This window comes from Cydia fagiglandana, chromosome 21, assembly GCF_963556715.1.
Source record: "Cydia fagiglandana chromosome 21, ilCydFagi1.1, whole genome shotgun sequence".
Classification (NCBI taxonomy): Eukaryota; Metazoa; Arthropoda; class Insecta; order Lepidoptera; family Tortricidae; genus Cydia; species Cydia fagiglandana.
This window is the reverse complement of record NC_085952.1, coordinates 8,654,893-8,670,963: the sequence shown is the minus strand read 5'-3', so window position 1 is coordinate 8,670,963 and position 16,071 is coordinate 8,654,893. Positions and strand designations below refer to the sequence as shown.

Genomic DNA, 16,071 nt, shown 5'->3' with positions numbered 1-16,071 from the left:
AGCTAGCATGGGTGGCACCCGGTGCGGAAATTGTGGGTGTCACACCAAAATTCAATCAAAATTGAAAAATATATAAAAAAAAGAGTAATTGTAATTTATGTTAAATCTCAGGATTTACTCCATCGCTTTCATTTTACATAAATTTACGAATTTTTATAGTTGGCACTACTGATGTTCACGGTCGGGTGTCACCCCTAAATGGGTGACACCCGGGGCGGACCGCCCCCGCCGCCCCCCCTTAGCTACGCCACTGCGTCTTTACTTCATCAAGGACACCAACAACCGTAATAAAACAAAACAACAAAGTTAATTTTCCCTCGCCGTCAAATATCAATGCAAAACATTTTCTAAAACGGCTCCAAAGGGTTAACAGTGAAAAGGGTTTCCAAGGGATGATACCGTAAAGGGATTACGCTAAAGCCCTTCACTGTTGATTTGCTTATTAATTCTTCTTCGCGATAATCTTCAGTGTAATTACTTTTTTCACGGCAAGCAATTTAGCCGTCTTGTTTTATTTTTTAATTAAATTTTAAATGAAGGCAGGCCGTTATATTACACAGTAAGTTAAGATAGCAAAATTCTTTGCAGTGACAGAATGTGGAAATATCACCAGAATCGTTAAATTACTATGTGGACATTAAGCAATCAATTTAATATATAAGATAAGATACTCTGTATAATTTAGGTATTTTTTCTACTCCCGTACTTTTATTTGTCATTTAAAGGGTCGTGCACACACCTTTAAAACCCTACCTTATAGTTGTCAAGACAAGTCTTTAGTCTTTTCCCCAAAAAAGAATTTGTGCATACACGCATTATCTTTTTGGCGATTTTACGATACTTCGTGTAATGACCACTTAAAAAATATTTAATGAAATACAGTGTTGCCAACCTTATTTTAAATGTCATCTGACAAATAAGTGAACTAAGACATGTTTTTTTTTAATTTCATTCATTCATTCATTCTTTTCCCGCCCGTACCCTCCATTTTTGCTACTTCTTGAAATAAAAAGATTTGTTAAATTTTCAATTTTATTTCAAACTAAGTGCTTGATCGTAGAAAAAGTATTGTTGTTTATCTGAGTCAAAAAATACTCGTGGCGTCTTTATTAACAATTTTCGGCTTCGCCTCAAATTGTTACTCACGCCACTCGCCTTTTTTGACCTCTTAAATAACGGTTGCATAAAATACTATAAATAAAAGTAAACAAAATCTACCGTCAAATGGCTCCTTAAACTGTGCCTTAAGCCAGTTGAGTTGAGAGTAGATGAAAACATTATTACACGGTCAAATAATGTAGGTAGGTCGGGTCATTCAGTGACTGGTCCAATTGGTCCATGCAGTTTTGTAATTGGTCGGTTAACCAATAAATGTTATAACACTTGTAACTACCCGAAAATGCACAAATTGTTTGTTTACTTTTATTTAAATACCTAAAGATACAGACTATAGTGATTGGGATTTGAACTCAATTCTTCTACCATCGAAGCCCCATCTCTTAACGATTTTTAATACATATCACCAGAATCCTAATCTGTATAAAGGCGCATAAACATCAATATAATATCCCCCCGGGTACTCCCGTAAGTGAAAATATACACAGTGAAATACGGCTCGGTTTATAGGCCATCGCGTTATGGATTGGCCATAAAATATATCAACGCGTATTTTTATGTGAACATGTTTTAGGGAAGATATAAATGTGTATTGATAGATTACATATACCAGGTGTGGCCTGTAACACGAGCAAATAATTCAAACATAGATTGTACTCCTCAAACGGTGACCCTTTTGTTCAACAACTTTAAAAAATTATGAAGTACTCGTATTTAGACTCCCTATTTTTCATACAAAATAAATATTATCTTCAATGGACGCCATCGCCACGCCATTATCGTTATGACTGACGTCGCTTGTCACGCCTTAAACATAACAAAATTTGCAATACATTGCGTCTTAGAATAAACTATAAAGTGTATTAAAATTCAAACCACAAGTTATTTTTAATAGTCGCTGAACAAATGTTGGTCAGTATGAGAAGTACAGCTTACGGTTTAATTTTTTGCTCATATTACAGGCCACACCCGGTATATTTTAGTGTTTTTTTTTTCATGAAAAGTTTAGGGTACGTACCTAGCGAATTTTAAAATGTGACGTTTTTCGAGAAAAGGTACCTTATGGCGGTCGGCGCTTACGTCACGTAACATCTCATTAGTATTGGTGCGTCGTTAATAACAGCGTAAGTGCCGATCGCCATAAGGTACCTTTTCTCGTAGAACGTCACAAATTATAGTGACATGATTTGTGTACTTAACCCCAATCTGCTATAAAACTGTTAGTACAGTCGCCATCAGATATATCGGAGCGGCCAAGGTGTTCACAATATCTGAACACGCATTCTAACGCCCTGACAATAGAGGCGTGTTCAGATATTTGTGAGTGCCTTAGCCGCTCCGATATATATGATGGCGACTGTACATATGTAAGTGCCGAAGTATTGATTTCTTTGGGATTATGTAAAAAATTCATAGTTGTTATGATATGAGTTGCTATTAGGTCATAAAAGTTTTAAGATACTTAGTCACAGAAAACTTACGTGATAACTAGTTTAACATTTATAATCTGAGTCCAAAGACAAAGTTTGGTACTCAAAAAATATTTAAGACTTTTACCGGATTCAGTGGGTAGGTATTTTGTATTGGCGCTACGGAAAATTTATATTTCTTAAATATTCAGAATATTGTTCATGAGATCTTTTACAAGCAATTCTGGGCCGGATTCGGATTTTGAAATAGATATCTTTTAGACATCACCAGGATACGATAACGATATGTTTAAGATCTAACCTGTCAAATTTGACATTTGCGCAATTCTACAGATAGTCTTGAACGATTTCCACAGGATACGACTTAGAGATCCAATTCACATCTAATAGATATCTTACTCTATCTAACGTAAAAGTGACATTGGTTGCCCGAATTGCGCTGCAAAAGAGAACTAGTTGATATCTAAACTATAACGTATCTAGTACGTGTCGTCTCTTGTGAATATCTTGAAGTTCGAATACGGCAGTCTATTCCTTTACGGCTTTAATCGCTGCTCCTATCTACTCAACAATTGTCTATCCCGCTAAAAGCATAAAAACCTGTTAAAAAACCCTACGCTTTTCGCGCCTCAATTTCAATAAAGGAAGGTATAAAATAAAAACATAACCAAAAGGGGAAACAGGGGTAAATATCGCTAAGAACATAACCCCTTATCGTATCATCGCGTATCGAAACGTCAAATTTTCATAACGCAGAGCCTCCCCGAGGAAATGCGGTGGGGAGAGTGGGGCGGGTTGGACGTTTTAGTGTATCGATGATCGTTGGGAAATATGAAAAGAGCAGGCGTCGGATATGTTTTCTGAAATGTTTCCGTGTTAAATTTATTGACGGGTTTCTAGATTCTAAAAGCATATGGGTTGGAAAATATGGCAAGTCTCTGGCGAATTAGAATTCATGGTACAAAATATACTTTTTCTCGTATATTGTAAGTACTTAACTACCAGCTTAGGCATATTGTTATTGGCAATTGTTACTTTGTAACTAAGAGTGTTAGTTGTTAGTTTAGGGCTATTTTATAATGTTTGATCGCATAATATTACATTTGAATAGACACAGCATTATTTCTTTCATACAGAATGATCACAAGTCTTACCTAAGCCACTGGCACAGAATAAATAATAGTACTAGGTACAGAAGACTCACTTTCTAACAAAACGCGTCTATTACGATCAGCACAGATATGGCCGCTAGGTGGCGACAGCGCGATGCGCAGCTTATGGCTTTCCCCTAAATTGGGGTGGAACAGATGTACTTTTAGCTACCTGTAGCAAAGTGACGAAATCGCGGAGTGAGCCACACCTGCCACTGGTTCTAAGCCTTCACTGAAAGAAATGTAAGTAGCGATCAAAATAAATACATAGGTAGATTAGGTAGTCACTTTCGCAACTAAGTTTCAGGATATTTAATATTTAAAAAAAATTGGTGCCTAGAAAATGTACAATATACATTATTAATTGTACACCGTAGATCAAATAAACCATTTTTATATTTACTACAAAATTAAGGCTGATCTCATGTACCTAATTATATTTTATACCCGCGGCCAGTTCCAGACTTTAATCAATTCTAAGAGTAGACTGGGAACTATTTAACAAAAACGTATCGGACGCTCGTAATTGAAGGTGTCTGCGGACTGTGGTCCGGTAATGGGACGAGGAAACGGCCCATTACCGGAACGACCGGCCATTGCGACAATTACCCTCTCTATTGATTCGGTCGCAAATCGGTGGTGGAAAGTACTGTTACGAGTGTCTTGGATTTGTTGGCCACAGTACATTTGGTGCATTGGGGTAAATGCGGAGGCGGGGTAATTGCGAAACTGGCAAATACCTACTAAACTAGAAACACTTTCTACTGACGCAAGAGTACGCAAGATGCCATGTAAGCGTTGCAGCGGCGTAAGTGTTGCTAAAGTATGAAGTGTGTCTAGTATAGTGTAGTATGAAGTGTTGTTGGCCACAGTACATTTACTGCCATCTTTCGACACAAGATTAAAACTGTTAGAACGCCATTTGACTTTGATCCTTATTCTTTCACTGATATGTGTACTGTATGTGTGACATGTGTGATCCTGTAATTGGCTTTCCATCTCTTATTAATGTGGCATACTCTGTATAGATAGCTGTTGGATCTCCATTAACATAAATAAATAAATATGTGTTAACTTGATAAATATTAATATTAATTAACGCCATATATCGCTCACGTCTCACGTAGAACGCGACCTTATACGACTATTACCTACCTAAGTACTTAGTATGTAGGTAGAAATTAAACTTAAAAAGGAATTAATAAGCAACATAAGATAATAGATAAGTGCCTGCAGCTAAAGCTTTAAATAATTTGTCATTTTCCAAGCTACACGATTAAACACATGTACGTATTAACATTCTTTAACATAAAGCCATGAAAATAATGGCTGATTATGATTAGTACCAAGTACAATCTCGCATGTACTTACTTTATGAATATTAATTAAGTTGAAAAAGTAAAGTTATAACCCTGTATCTGCCATTGGCCATTTCTGGACTTCATCGCACTTAATTTATACAGAAATGTAGAAACAATGTAATATGGTTCCATTAAATATTAAGAGTGGCTTTGATAATGCTTTTAACTTTAATAAAAGCAGAAGCCTTTTTTAACTCATTGTATTAGGAGTTTATTTACAGGTCCCTTTTATCATAAAGATACAGTCTACTAGCTACCTGTACCTACGAGTTAAAGTATCTACTATTTCCCAATAACTAGCTTTATAAAAAGAGATATTATGTACAGTCAAAGAATTTAATTTATTGTAAAAAAAGCTTCCATGAGACGCAAACATATTAAATAAGTATACTTATTTAGAACGGTTTCATATACCTATTTAATCTTAATTTATTTTATTTCTTAATATTTTCCACTTAAAATACGTGAGTGACCCGTTCTTAATGTAAGTATTTAATTTTAAAATAGGTATAAATCATTGATACAAGCATTTAAAAACTCATAAAAGTAGAAACATAAAAGCTTAGGACTTAGGACACGCGTAAGGATGAACTTGTTAGTAGATGTCTTTATTGCAAGAACCGTTGTACCTATGTATTAAAACTATTTCCTTTTTTTAGCATTTAATGCGTATAAGAAAGATATAACGAATGTAAGTAACTTGTCCGTTTTAAAACTTGCAAATTAGTGCACTGTAGGTATAGCTAAGGGGTCATCCATTAATTACATCACACGTTTAGGGGGAGGGAGGGGGTCAAGAAAATGTGACATATTGTGACATGGGGGAGGGGGGAGATACAAACTTTGTGACGTCACTTTAACTTCATCAGTAACCGAAAATTTATTTAAATTATTTTATTCGCTGTACATTTAAATAACAAGTTTTTAAAACGATAATCGTTTTTCTTTGTTTTTTTTTCTTTCCTAAGCAGTTTTGGGTTATAAAATAACTAATATTTATATCGTCAAAAATATTTTGATAAAATATTAATAATACTTAGGTACCTACTTACTTAATTCGATTTGGCGATTTCGTAGAAAAAATGTGACGTCACACTAGGGGGGAGGGGTTTGCCAAATGTGACCAAGTGTGACAAGGAGGGGGGAGGGGTCAAAAAACCTAGAAATTCGTGTGACGTAATTAATGGATGACCCCTAAGCTTTGATCACGATGCAATCATTATTAGCTATGGTATCAAGCTGTTAATGAAATAAAAACAAAAATAAAACTAGTAATAAGATGACACAATTATATTGAGTTTTTTATACTTTGGAAGCGAAATGCGTACCTACTTAGTGTAAATAAATTTCATTTAAATCTCAAACCTTTAAAACTGAAGAAAACATGCATCAGTAGGTCAGACTAAAATCTGTAATTAATATGAAATCCATACAAACTTATTTCATGTTTTGTGGCAAAAGAATCCTATAGTACATTTTACAATTTTACCAAGGATATATTAACATTACATTTTAGAAAATAACGATTGAAAAGATACTCAATCGTCGGCCGTCGGTTACCAACACGTTTTACCGAAAAAATGTATCTCCTATGCACTATTTTGCCAAAATTGACCCATTATCTCAAATATTTCCGGTGTCAACAGCATACACTATACCAAAAGCGTATAAGAAACAAAATACTACTTTAATTTTAAACTTAACGTTATCGGCACAAGATTAAAATCTCAATGAAATATCTCGACATGTAACTTTTTACTTTTTAAAGTGGCCGTGTTGATTGCTGGACATCCGAGTGGGACACAAAGTAGGTGGTCGCAAAAAAAGAAAAAAAAAGGGGAAAAAGCGGAACTCACACGCGCCGTCCTGCTATTAGCGCAGTTCGTAAATCACAGGCAATTGCCTTTCGAGTGTGATGCAAATTCCTTGTTTTTGTAATTCGATGAACTAAGGTTAGCTATTTTTGAGGAAATTTAATTTTTTAATGAGTGTGACGATCGCGGACATCGTGGTGTACGTTATTACTTTAAAAAAATTGCTGTCGTGATCAATTTTAAATTTACCTTAATTATCTAATTCGGTACTTACTTACATGAGGTTATAGTACATTATTGCAGAGGCCGGGAAAGGGCAATTCGTGGATGAGTTTCGATTTTGTCGGACGACGCGAAGCGGAGTCCGACAAAGAAGACGAATCCACGAATTGCTATTCCTGCCGAGGCATATATAGTGTTTTTCTCCAAACATGCGAGGAAATAAGCTAAAATAATTATTATTTAACCATCAAGCATCACTCAAATCAAACCTTCACATCCAAAATGTCAAAAACAATTTCCCTCTTTAATTAATTTTTAAAAGTTAAAGTTACAAACTTATTCTGCCATTCAGTATTCGTTCATTCAATATAATTGTGCAATATAGTTGGTCAAACCAACTTTTCAGTCAGTAAGAACCAGGAAAACTATACCCATCCTTTTATTTTGGGTGCTAGTACTAGTGTAAGACAAAGATAGTATGATTCTCTATGTCTATGTTTGAAATGAGAAAGTCCTTTGACAAACTATATAAGCTTTATGAACACGGATGAGATTTAAAAAAAATATAAAAATAATCTTTGATTTTATTAAGCAGTATTCGCACGATCATACACGTGAAATGATAGCTGATCGGGTCGTGTAGAAGCGGCTCGCGGCAATAATAATTGGCCGTTTGCGTTTTTTATTATTAAAAAGTAAAAAACACTACAGTAATAAGTTATTACTGTAGTGTTTTTTTACTTCCCGTCCGCTAGAACAGGACAGCGATAGTTTGATGTTTTTTAATTAGAGTTTGACATTAACGAAGAACTTCCCGTAGTATTTTTGCTACAGTAAGGTGAACATTTCCGAGCATATTGGAGAAAAATATGTTATTCTAACCCAAATATAAAATCGAATGGGAAACTTGGTATACTTATTTCTATATGACATATTTTCAAAGCGTGAATTATTAGTCCTACATTTCTTAGTTAAAAGTTAATGGCAAAAAACTAAATCAGTTTATATTAGATATTGCACATAAAAACGACCCACTTTTCGCCTATCCTCTTTAATCCAGAATCCAATTGAGGTAGCTAATATTTCCGGTGACTAAACACAAAGCGGAACTATTACACTGGCACTACAAAAAAGCACACAAAAAAGGGTCGGCGACAAATTACAGGGCGCCAACAATCCCGACACAAAAAATGAAAAAAGACACTTACGCGCCTTTCGTGTGTCATCGCACGCGACGGGGACGACGCGAGCAAAATCACGTTAACAGTATGCTTGTTTCTTATTTCTGGGAATCTAATTTGAAAGATTTTTTAGGGTAGTATAAAGCCTATATTTTTGACATGAATTCACAACCAATTATTTAATATTTTTTATCTGAGAACTGGTTTTATCCAATCAACGTGCTTATCTGTATAGGTATCCCGATAATAATGAGGACTGATTATGGAATCTATAATAATAAGGTACTGTATGTAAGCCCTAATTCATTTTAAAAAAACACTAACTAAAAAAATAAGACGTTAGTTCCGTACCTATTATATCCTAAGGAATCTTTATAAACCTTATCCACAGCAAAAAACACTCATTTCTTCAAATTTCTTACACTTTTTTTGCATTACCGAGGCTCAATTTCAGCTAAAATGAATACCTACTTGACTTAATCGACGAAGTGATTCGGAGCTCGAAAATAATACAAAAGGTAATCACGGTCCATATCCCGGTCGATATAAGGCTCGATTGCACCAACCACATTTAATAGACTGATTAACGTCAAACAGCAGAGAAGTTTTAAATTTCCCACACAACAAAAATTTGGTGACAAACGCTTTGGTACAAGTGGTACAACCGACCTTATAAGCAGAGCTCGGCAGGGGTGAGCTATTTTGACGTCACTTATGTCAAGTGTAGATATTAATATAGATACACCTTAGAAAGAAATATTAAAATAATACTTTATTAATTATAATTAAACTAAAATGACAATGCCTTATGTATAAATAAACTTTAATAGTAGCATATGGATGGATATACATATTATTTGAAGAGGTTTACTAAAAAATCTTGCTATAAAATTAATTTGCTTTAATGGCAACGTAAAGATCGTAGCGGAAAGGCAGCCTAAATAAAATAATTTCTTTAGTTATTAAATTACACCACATATACCATCGAATGACAAGGCATGTCCATGTTGTGCAAACTCTGAAAACAGCTCACCCCCGCCGAGCTCTGCTTATAAGTCTAGTGAAACTAACCGTGAATCATTCAAAACTGTTACATATCGTCGCCCCCATTAGTAAAGTAACATCCTTCTTCTTCCTCGCGTTATCCCGGCATTTCGCCACGGCTCATGAGAGCCTGGGGTCCGCTTGACAAGTAATCCCATGATTTGACGTAGGCACTAGTTTTACGAAAGCGACTGCCATCCGACCTTCCAACCCTAACTAAAGTAACATAACTCCCATACTAAAGTAACATAACTGTAAAAAATATATTTTTGAGGAGAGCGATCTGAATGTCCCAAAAAATATGTTGTTTTTTTTTTAAGAGGTAGATGCAGTTGTATTGATTTGATATAGTATACACACAGTGTTTTCAAAATTCATGTATTATTTACATAAATAAAAATAAAAAACTTGGCGAAAGTGATTCACGCATTGTTGCGCTTGCGCTTGTTTTATCTCCATACTTTTTTTGCTGTTTACACTCAAATTCTTTTCTCCGACAGCACTGTTAACAAAATTTACGATCCTGGCCTTATTTTATTTAAAGTGAGTTGTAAGATAACAGTTTTACGGTTAGTTAAGTAAACAACCAGTTAAGTGTGGCTTTTAAGTAGTTATCTAATGAGGGCCAGCTAATAAACGAAAGTGAAGGATCGATATGAGGGACATGTTTTAGAAGAAATATTTTAATTTTAAGTGTTCTCACAGATTTGTAAGAACTAAGTAATCGTTGAAAATGTGTTTAGATAGTTGTGGTAACTATTTAAGTATTGGACAATTTGAAAAATGAATCTTTGGTCTTACAAAAAATACTTAAACAAAATCAGGGCTTATTAAGTTTAATAATCGTTCTGCCTTCCTTTAGGGTTTAGAGGGATCAACACAGTTCAAAGTCCGTTGCAAAATGGAATGACACATTTTCCGCGTATAACATTTGTATGTTATTATTGTTTTATTTTGCATTTGTATACAAAATACTTTTTGTATATAAAACTGTAGTACATTAAAACTTATCTAGAAAAGATACAATGCATACCTATATAAAAACCTTGACAAACAACTGAACCAGATAAATATTATAAACAAATCAAACGTTTAACATGATTGGTCTGCAAATATAAACATCCGACAACATTGATCAAATCTGATAAACAAAATGAAGCAGACACCATCGCCGTCATTAAGATACGTCAAGGCTCGGTAAACAGTCGCTGTCACCGCAAATCTGTCAAACCGACCGGGAAGTGGTCGGGCCACTGGAGCTTAAAGTAAATAAAACATAAACTGAGCTGAGTAAAAAGTACCTACCTAGTATAACCGCAGAAGTTTAAAATCTAAGTTCGCCTGTCTCTATTTCTAAAGCGTTTGCTTGTGCAATTGGGTGAAAATCGTGGAGACAATTTGGAAAAGTAGATCGTTTGAAATAGCAATCTAGATCTTTTCACATATTATTCTTGCAATTATTAATGTGACAGTGAAATTTGTTAGGAGGTCTACATAAAACTAGCTGTTAGGTAAAAGATTGATTTGAGAATAGTTGGTCGGATTTGTGGCAGCGTAACTTAATTGGATATAATCGTTCTGGTGAAACTTAAAGGTAACTATCATTATCATACCGGGGCATATGGATTGTCGACAGCCACGTAGCGATAGGGTCATAGCGTCAGTATACCGTCCAGTGCCTGTTTTCTTCCACTTGATAGTGTCAGTAGTCCAGTTAAAATGCTGACATTTCACCGCGACTTTTAAAATCATAATATATCCTCAACTCTCTCACTGTCACTGGAGAAAGAGGTGAAACAAATAAATTGATACAGGTTTCCACACTTTTAGCTCACAAGCTTCCAAACGTCATGTTTCCTCACTTGGCAAAGTCTAATCACAATGAAATCAAATGTTGAAGACAGAAGAAGGCTAATAAAAACATCACTCACCATTCAGTCTATCCTTGACGACCTGATGCGCAAACGCCGCCGCAGCCGCCTGCCGCATGGGATCCAGGGCCACTCCCCACGCTCCAAGCGCCCCTAGCGCCCGATGAGCTGGCACCCTCACCACCCCCGGATTCCCAAACCCATAACCCCCCATACTCAACCCAGGCCTCAACAACCCAGCTGAGTACAACCCTGGAGGATGTGAAAAATTCAAAGGTATCTCCTTCTGATCATCTTTTGCACTTTCTGATTCCGTATCCTCACTTCTATCACTCTCTCCTGAATTCCTCCGTTTCTCTATATCTTCGAAATGCTTCCCTAATAATCTAGATATACTGAAAGGAAGATTTACTCTAGGTTGCGTATCTGTCATATGGTCGTTTGGGCTTGGATATCTTTCATGATAGCTGTGTTCTGAATTCTGATCATCGGATGCTATACTTCTGTCATGTCCTGATAGCCTGCTGTCTGAGTCTACGTTGATCTCTTCTTGATCATCATCTGAATGCACTGAAGACATGGTTATAGTTTTTTTAGTCTTTATAAACAAAAAAACACTGGCACACAAAGTCGCTTCACCGACAGGAAAACATTTTGAAATTCGAACACCGGATTTAAATTTCGAAAAACAACTGAAACGCGCGTTCCAAATTTGAATCGAGCTCGGTTCGCGCGACCGCCCGCGGCCGAATCGACACACACAATATCAAACAGAACGAGCCAATCAGCGTTGCCCCCTCTCTTTTCGATACTGCGATAGTTGACCGCACAAACGCCTCAACTATGCCCGTTGAGTGGAACAGTTTCGAACAAAAGCTTAATACGATTTCCAAACATAAAAACTCGTTTGGCCTCACTAACTTAAACAGACGATTCGTTCCGTCCCTTTCAAGGGGAGTCTCGCTTCAATTGGTTCCCCCCTACACATCCATTATTGCTGCATTTTGTGTCTTTTGCTTATCGAAATAAGATCTAAAATGTGTATGACAACTCTAGCAGTTGCCACGTTCTAAGCAAGCTTGTAAAAGGTAAAGTTAACCAGAAACCGTCCGTAAAAGCGAGACGCCGCACACCTAATTGGTAGGCTTAATCGCGCGCTAAAACGAGACGAACATATTTCTGTCAATGGGCGTGACCTTTTGTACTGTAACGCGTCGTTTAAATCTAGTTATGGCCTGACAAATGGTGTACATATTTAGGGGGGGCAATGTTAGGAAACTATTTTTGAATCTTTTAAGACAGTTAAATTATTTATGCTGTTCGGTCGACCGCCCTCCTATAGTAGACAATGCACTTTATAATAAAATAGATCCCGAGTTCCATGTTATGGCCTGAGATAGGAAGGATAATGTATAGAGGAAGATAGCTTCTTTATGGAATTGACTCTGACAGTTGGACTGGAAAGGGTATATTGTTTGCGAATAGCGATTTGCTTTTACAATAATTCTGCCGATCGATTTGAGGGTTTATGATTATTTGAGTTGTGGCACTTTGGCGTGGTGCCTTTTTAGGGTTACGATTGTACTGAATGTACTAATAGTAAACAGTGCAGGTACTTACTTATTGTATTGTATCTACTGGCACCTACTGGGTAAAAGTGCTTATTAAAATAATTTATTAGGATTAAACTGTTTATATATCGTACTCGTATATCTTTAGTTCAGAACATTAAATTCCATACAACATTATTTAGTTAGTAAACGAGGTACAGTTCGCTATTGTTACATATTAGTACATTCAAATATTTTCGAGACAAATAATTGATATTTATTTTAACAATGAAATCAAAATTTATTACAATGTACTTAATTATTTTGTGTATTACCCTGGTTTTTGCTGTTTAATGTAATTTAATTTAGCGGTCTTTATTATAAAATAAAATTAGTACTTACCTACTTTTTAGGGGCCTAAGAACTAAACCTACACATTTAAAGTGAATAATATGCGTAAACAATTTTGCTTAATACTTCTTACTAGACTTGCATTATTTGGGACTGGGTTAACTATCTACCTACCTATAATTTGTTTATAATTATGTACCTATATATACCTACATATGATTTAATCATTTCAGTAAAGTGTCATTATATGGAACGTGCTAGCTTGTAAACAAGTCACTAGTAAAGGACCCCGCAGCAAACATAGGGAAAAAGTGGTTTCAGTTAAATCTCACGAAATTTAAGTATGATTTTAATTTGGCTCTCCTGATTATTTTTTTGTATGGGCACAACTCTCTCAGCAGTATACTTTCAGAAATAATCAAGTATATAATTTTCTATTTACGCGACATGTTTTCTAAAATCGATATATTGTTATGACACGCACTGACAGTTACTGAATTATAAGGTGCAGTTACCAACTGTCAGGAGGAGAAATTACGTAAAAATGGTTAACAAACACATATTTTGTATGAAACAATTACATTGATTATTTCTGAAAGTATACATCTGAGAGAGTTGTGCTCATACTAAAAAATAATCAGGAGAGCCAAATTAACATCATACTAAAATTTCGTGAGATTTAACTGAAACCACTTTTTCCCTATGTTTGCTGCGGGGTCTTTCATCACTCAGGGACAATTTCAACAAGGCGGTTTGTTTACAAAGTTAGCAAGTTCCATAGAATGACACTTTAGGTAGGTAATCGATGGTGACATTACCTACGTGACGGAATTACGTGAAACAAAACTTAATACTTACTTAATATATGGTGGACATTAAGTGAAACCTCGATAAGACGAAATCCTTGTTAACACGAAATAAAATATTTGCCTTCATTAAGTCCAAGTATTCACCGTTATTTAGTACAATTTTTAACTCGAACTAATTTGACCTCTGTAACTCAAAGTGCGCGCAGAGAAGATTACCGATGGGGTCGAAAAGTGCTCGAGTGGAGACCACGGACTAGCAAGCGTAACGTAGGACGTCCACCCACAAGATGGACAGACGACCTTGTTAAGGTCGCCGGAAGAAGCTGGATGCGGGTCGCTTCCGACCAGTATGAATGGAGGTCCAAGGGGGAGGCCTATGTTCAGCAGTGGACGTCTTATGGCTGAGATGATGATGATGATGCTGATGATGAACTCAAAGTGGACTTATTGCCCAACATTGTCAGTATAGGATTTTTCGTCTGATATCGAACCGCACAATAGGAAAACGCTCTAAGTGGTTTTACAATTAAAACAGCGCGATTCGGGAAATGAATTAGATATTCACTAGATATGAAATAGTAAAGATATGTGACGTTCCAAGACAAAAAGTACCATTGCCTCGGCTGAATATTGGAGCGACGTTAATAATAGCGTAAGCGCTAGCCGCCATAACTACCTTTTGCCATGGAACGTCGCATATCTTTACTACCTATTTCTCCTCTAAATAATTTCCCGGATTGCGCCGAAAGCTATATAAAGTGTCAGAGCCGATTATCTTCATTTTCCTCCTTTTAATTGTAAATGACTTTAGAAAAAAAGTATTTCACAGCTTCAAAGTTAATTCTGTTAATTAGGATTAATTCGTTGCTAATTAACTTCATTTATCTAAGTAATTACCTTTTTTGTTTTTCCTTAACTAGCTTTTTATTTGAGTCCACTGATAGACTTTTTACATTTTAAGTAGAGTTGATCTAAATAATAAATATTTCTTTCTTTTTGCTCAGTGTGGATCGTGTCTTGTTTAATCTCTCTCTTTAATCTTTTTTGTGCCTTTGGGTACGGACCCTCCGTACCCAAAGCCTAAAAACTGGACCCTATTACTAAGACTCCGCCGTCCGTTTGTTTGTCTGTCTGTCCGCCTGTCTGTCTGTCACCAGGCTGTATCTCATGAACCGTCTTAGCTAGGCAGTTGAAATTCTTACCTAACAACAAATACTAAAAACAGAATAAATTATTTTTTTAAGTTGGTAAGTCCCATACAACAAACGAGATTTTTTGCCGTTTTTTGCGTACCTAATGGTACGGAAACGGAACCCTTTTTGTCGAGTTCGACTCGCACTTGCTTCAATTTAATTTTTTATTTCTCCAATGTTGCAATGATGTGGCAAGGAATACAAAATTCAATTCTAAATTTAAAACGTTCAGGTCATTTTTGCTTGCCTAAATTAGATTCCTGGGATCCTGGGACTCAATTAACATCAGCAGAGCTAATGCGCCGTCTATTGTTGAGTAGCATAATCCCAAGCTAGTATAGTGACATCTTGCGGCAAGTAGAAGTACTATAAAGTACGTTCCTTAGAATAAGTTGGTCATCGACTAAAGAGTAAGACGAGGGCGCCACTGGACCCATTAAATTGTTAAAATAATCATGGTTTTATGACTCATAACTCATAAATGAATTATTATAAGTTTATTTAAAATTATTATAAAAGTCATGTTTGTTGTTATGATTATCATGTGAAAAAAAATTCCAAGAATTATTTATTTATCGTATAGCGGTTACACACTGGTTAAAAAATATACATACATATTTACGGGAAGTAATATAATTCAAGATTTACAATTATGCAGATATGAACTCGCATTCTTCGTTAGGTTTTTTAAATCTTCAGCTGGTGGCCGATTTTTGAATATCGATCGTTCGATTTCGTCACTCGAAAATCGATGGAAAACGGCGAAATGCTAATTTTTGATATACGAGCGATAAAAATTTGGAATCTAGTGGTATTGAACACTCTATTTCAATTCTATTCGTAGAATTTAAATGCCTAGTAGTGGAGATATTAATTAACGAAATACACGAAATCGAATGGTCGAATTTCAAAAATCGGCCCCCTGGTCCGTTGTATTTGGTTATGGGGCACTCGAACACCACGTGTAAAAAGCAAGTG

General features: G+C 35.8%; 1 protein-coding gene across 1 annotated transcript in view; it reads right to left on the bottom strand.

Annotated features, from left to right (window-relative positions):
- The window catches only part of LOC134675202 (T-cell leukemia homeobox protein 2), a 69,369-nt gene extending 56,636 nt beyond the window's left edge, over positions 1-12,733 (bottom strand). The window contains exon 1 of the mRNA XM_063533410.1: positions 11,251-12,733. Within this exon, the coding sequence (XP_063389480.1) occupies positions 11,251-11,770 (520 nt within the window). The 5' untranslated portion in view covers positions 11,771-12,733. The remainder of the gene's footprint in view (positions 1-11,250) is intronic.
- Positions 12,734-16,071: the final 3,338 nt, after the last annotated feature.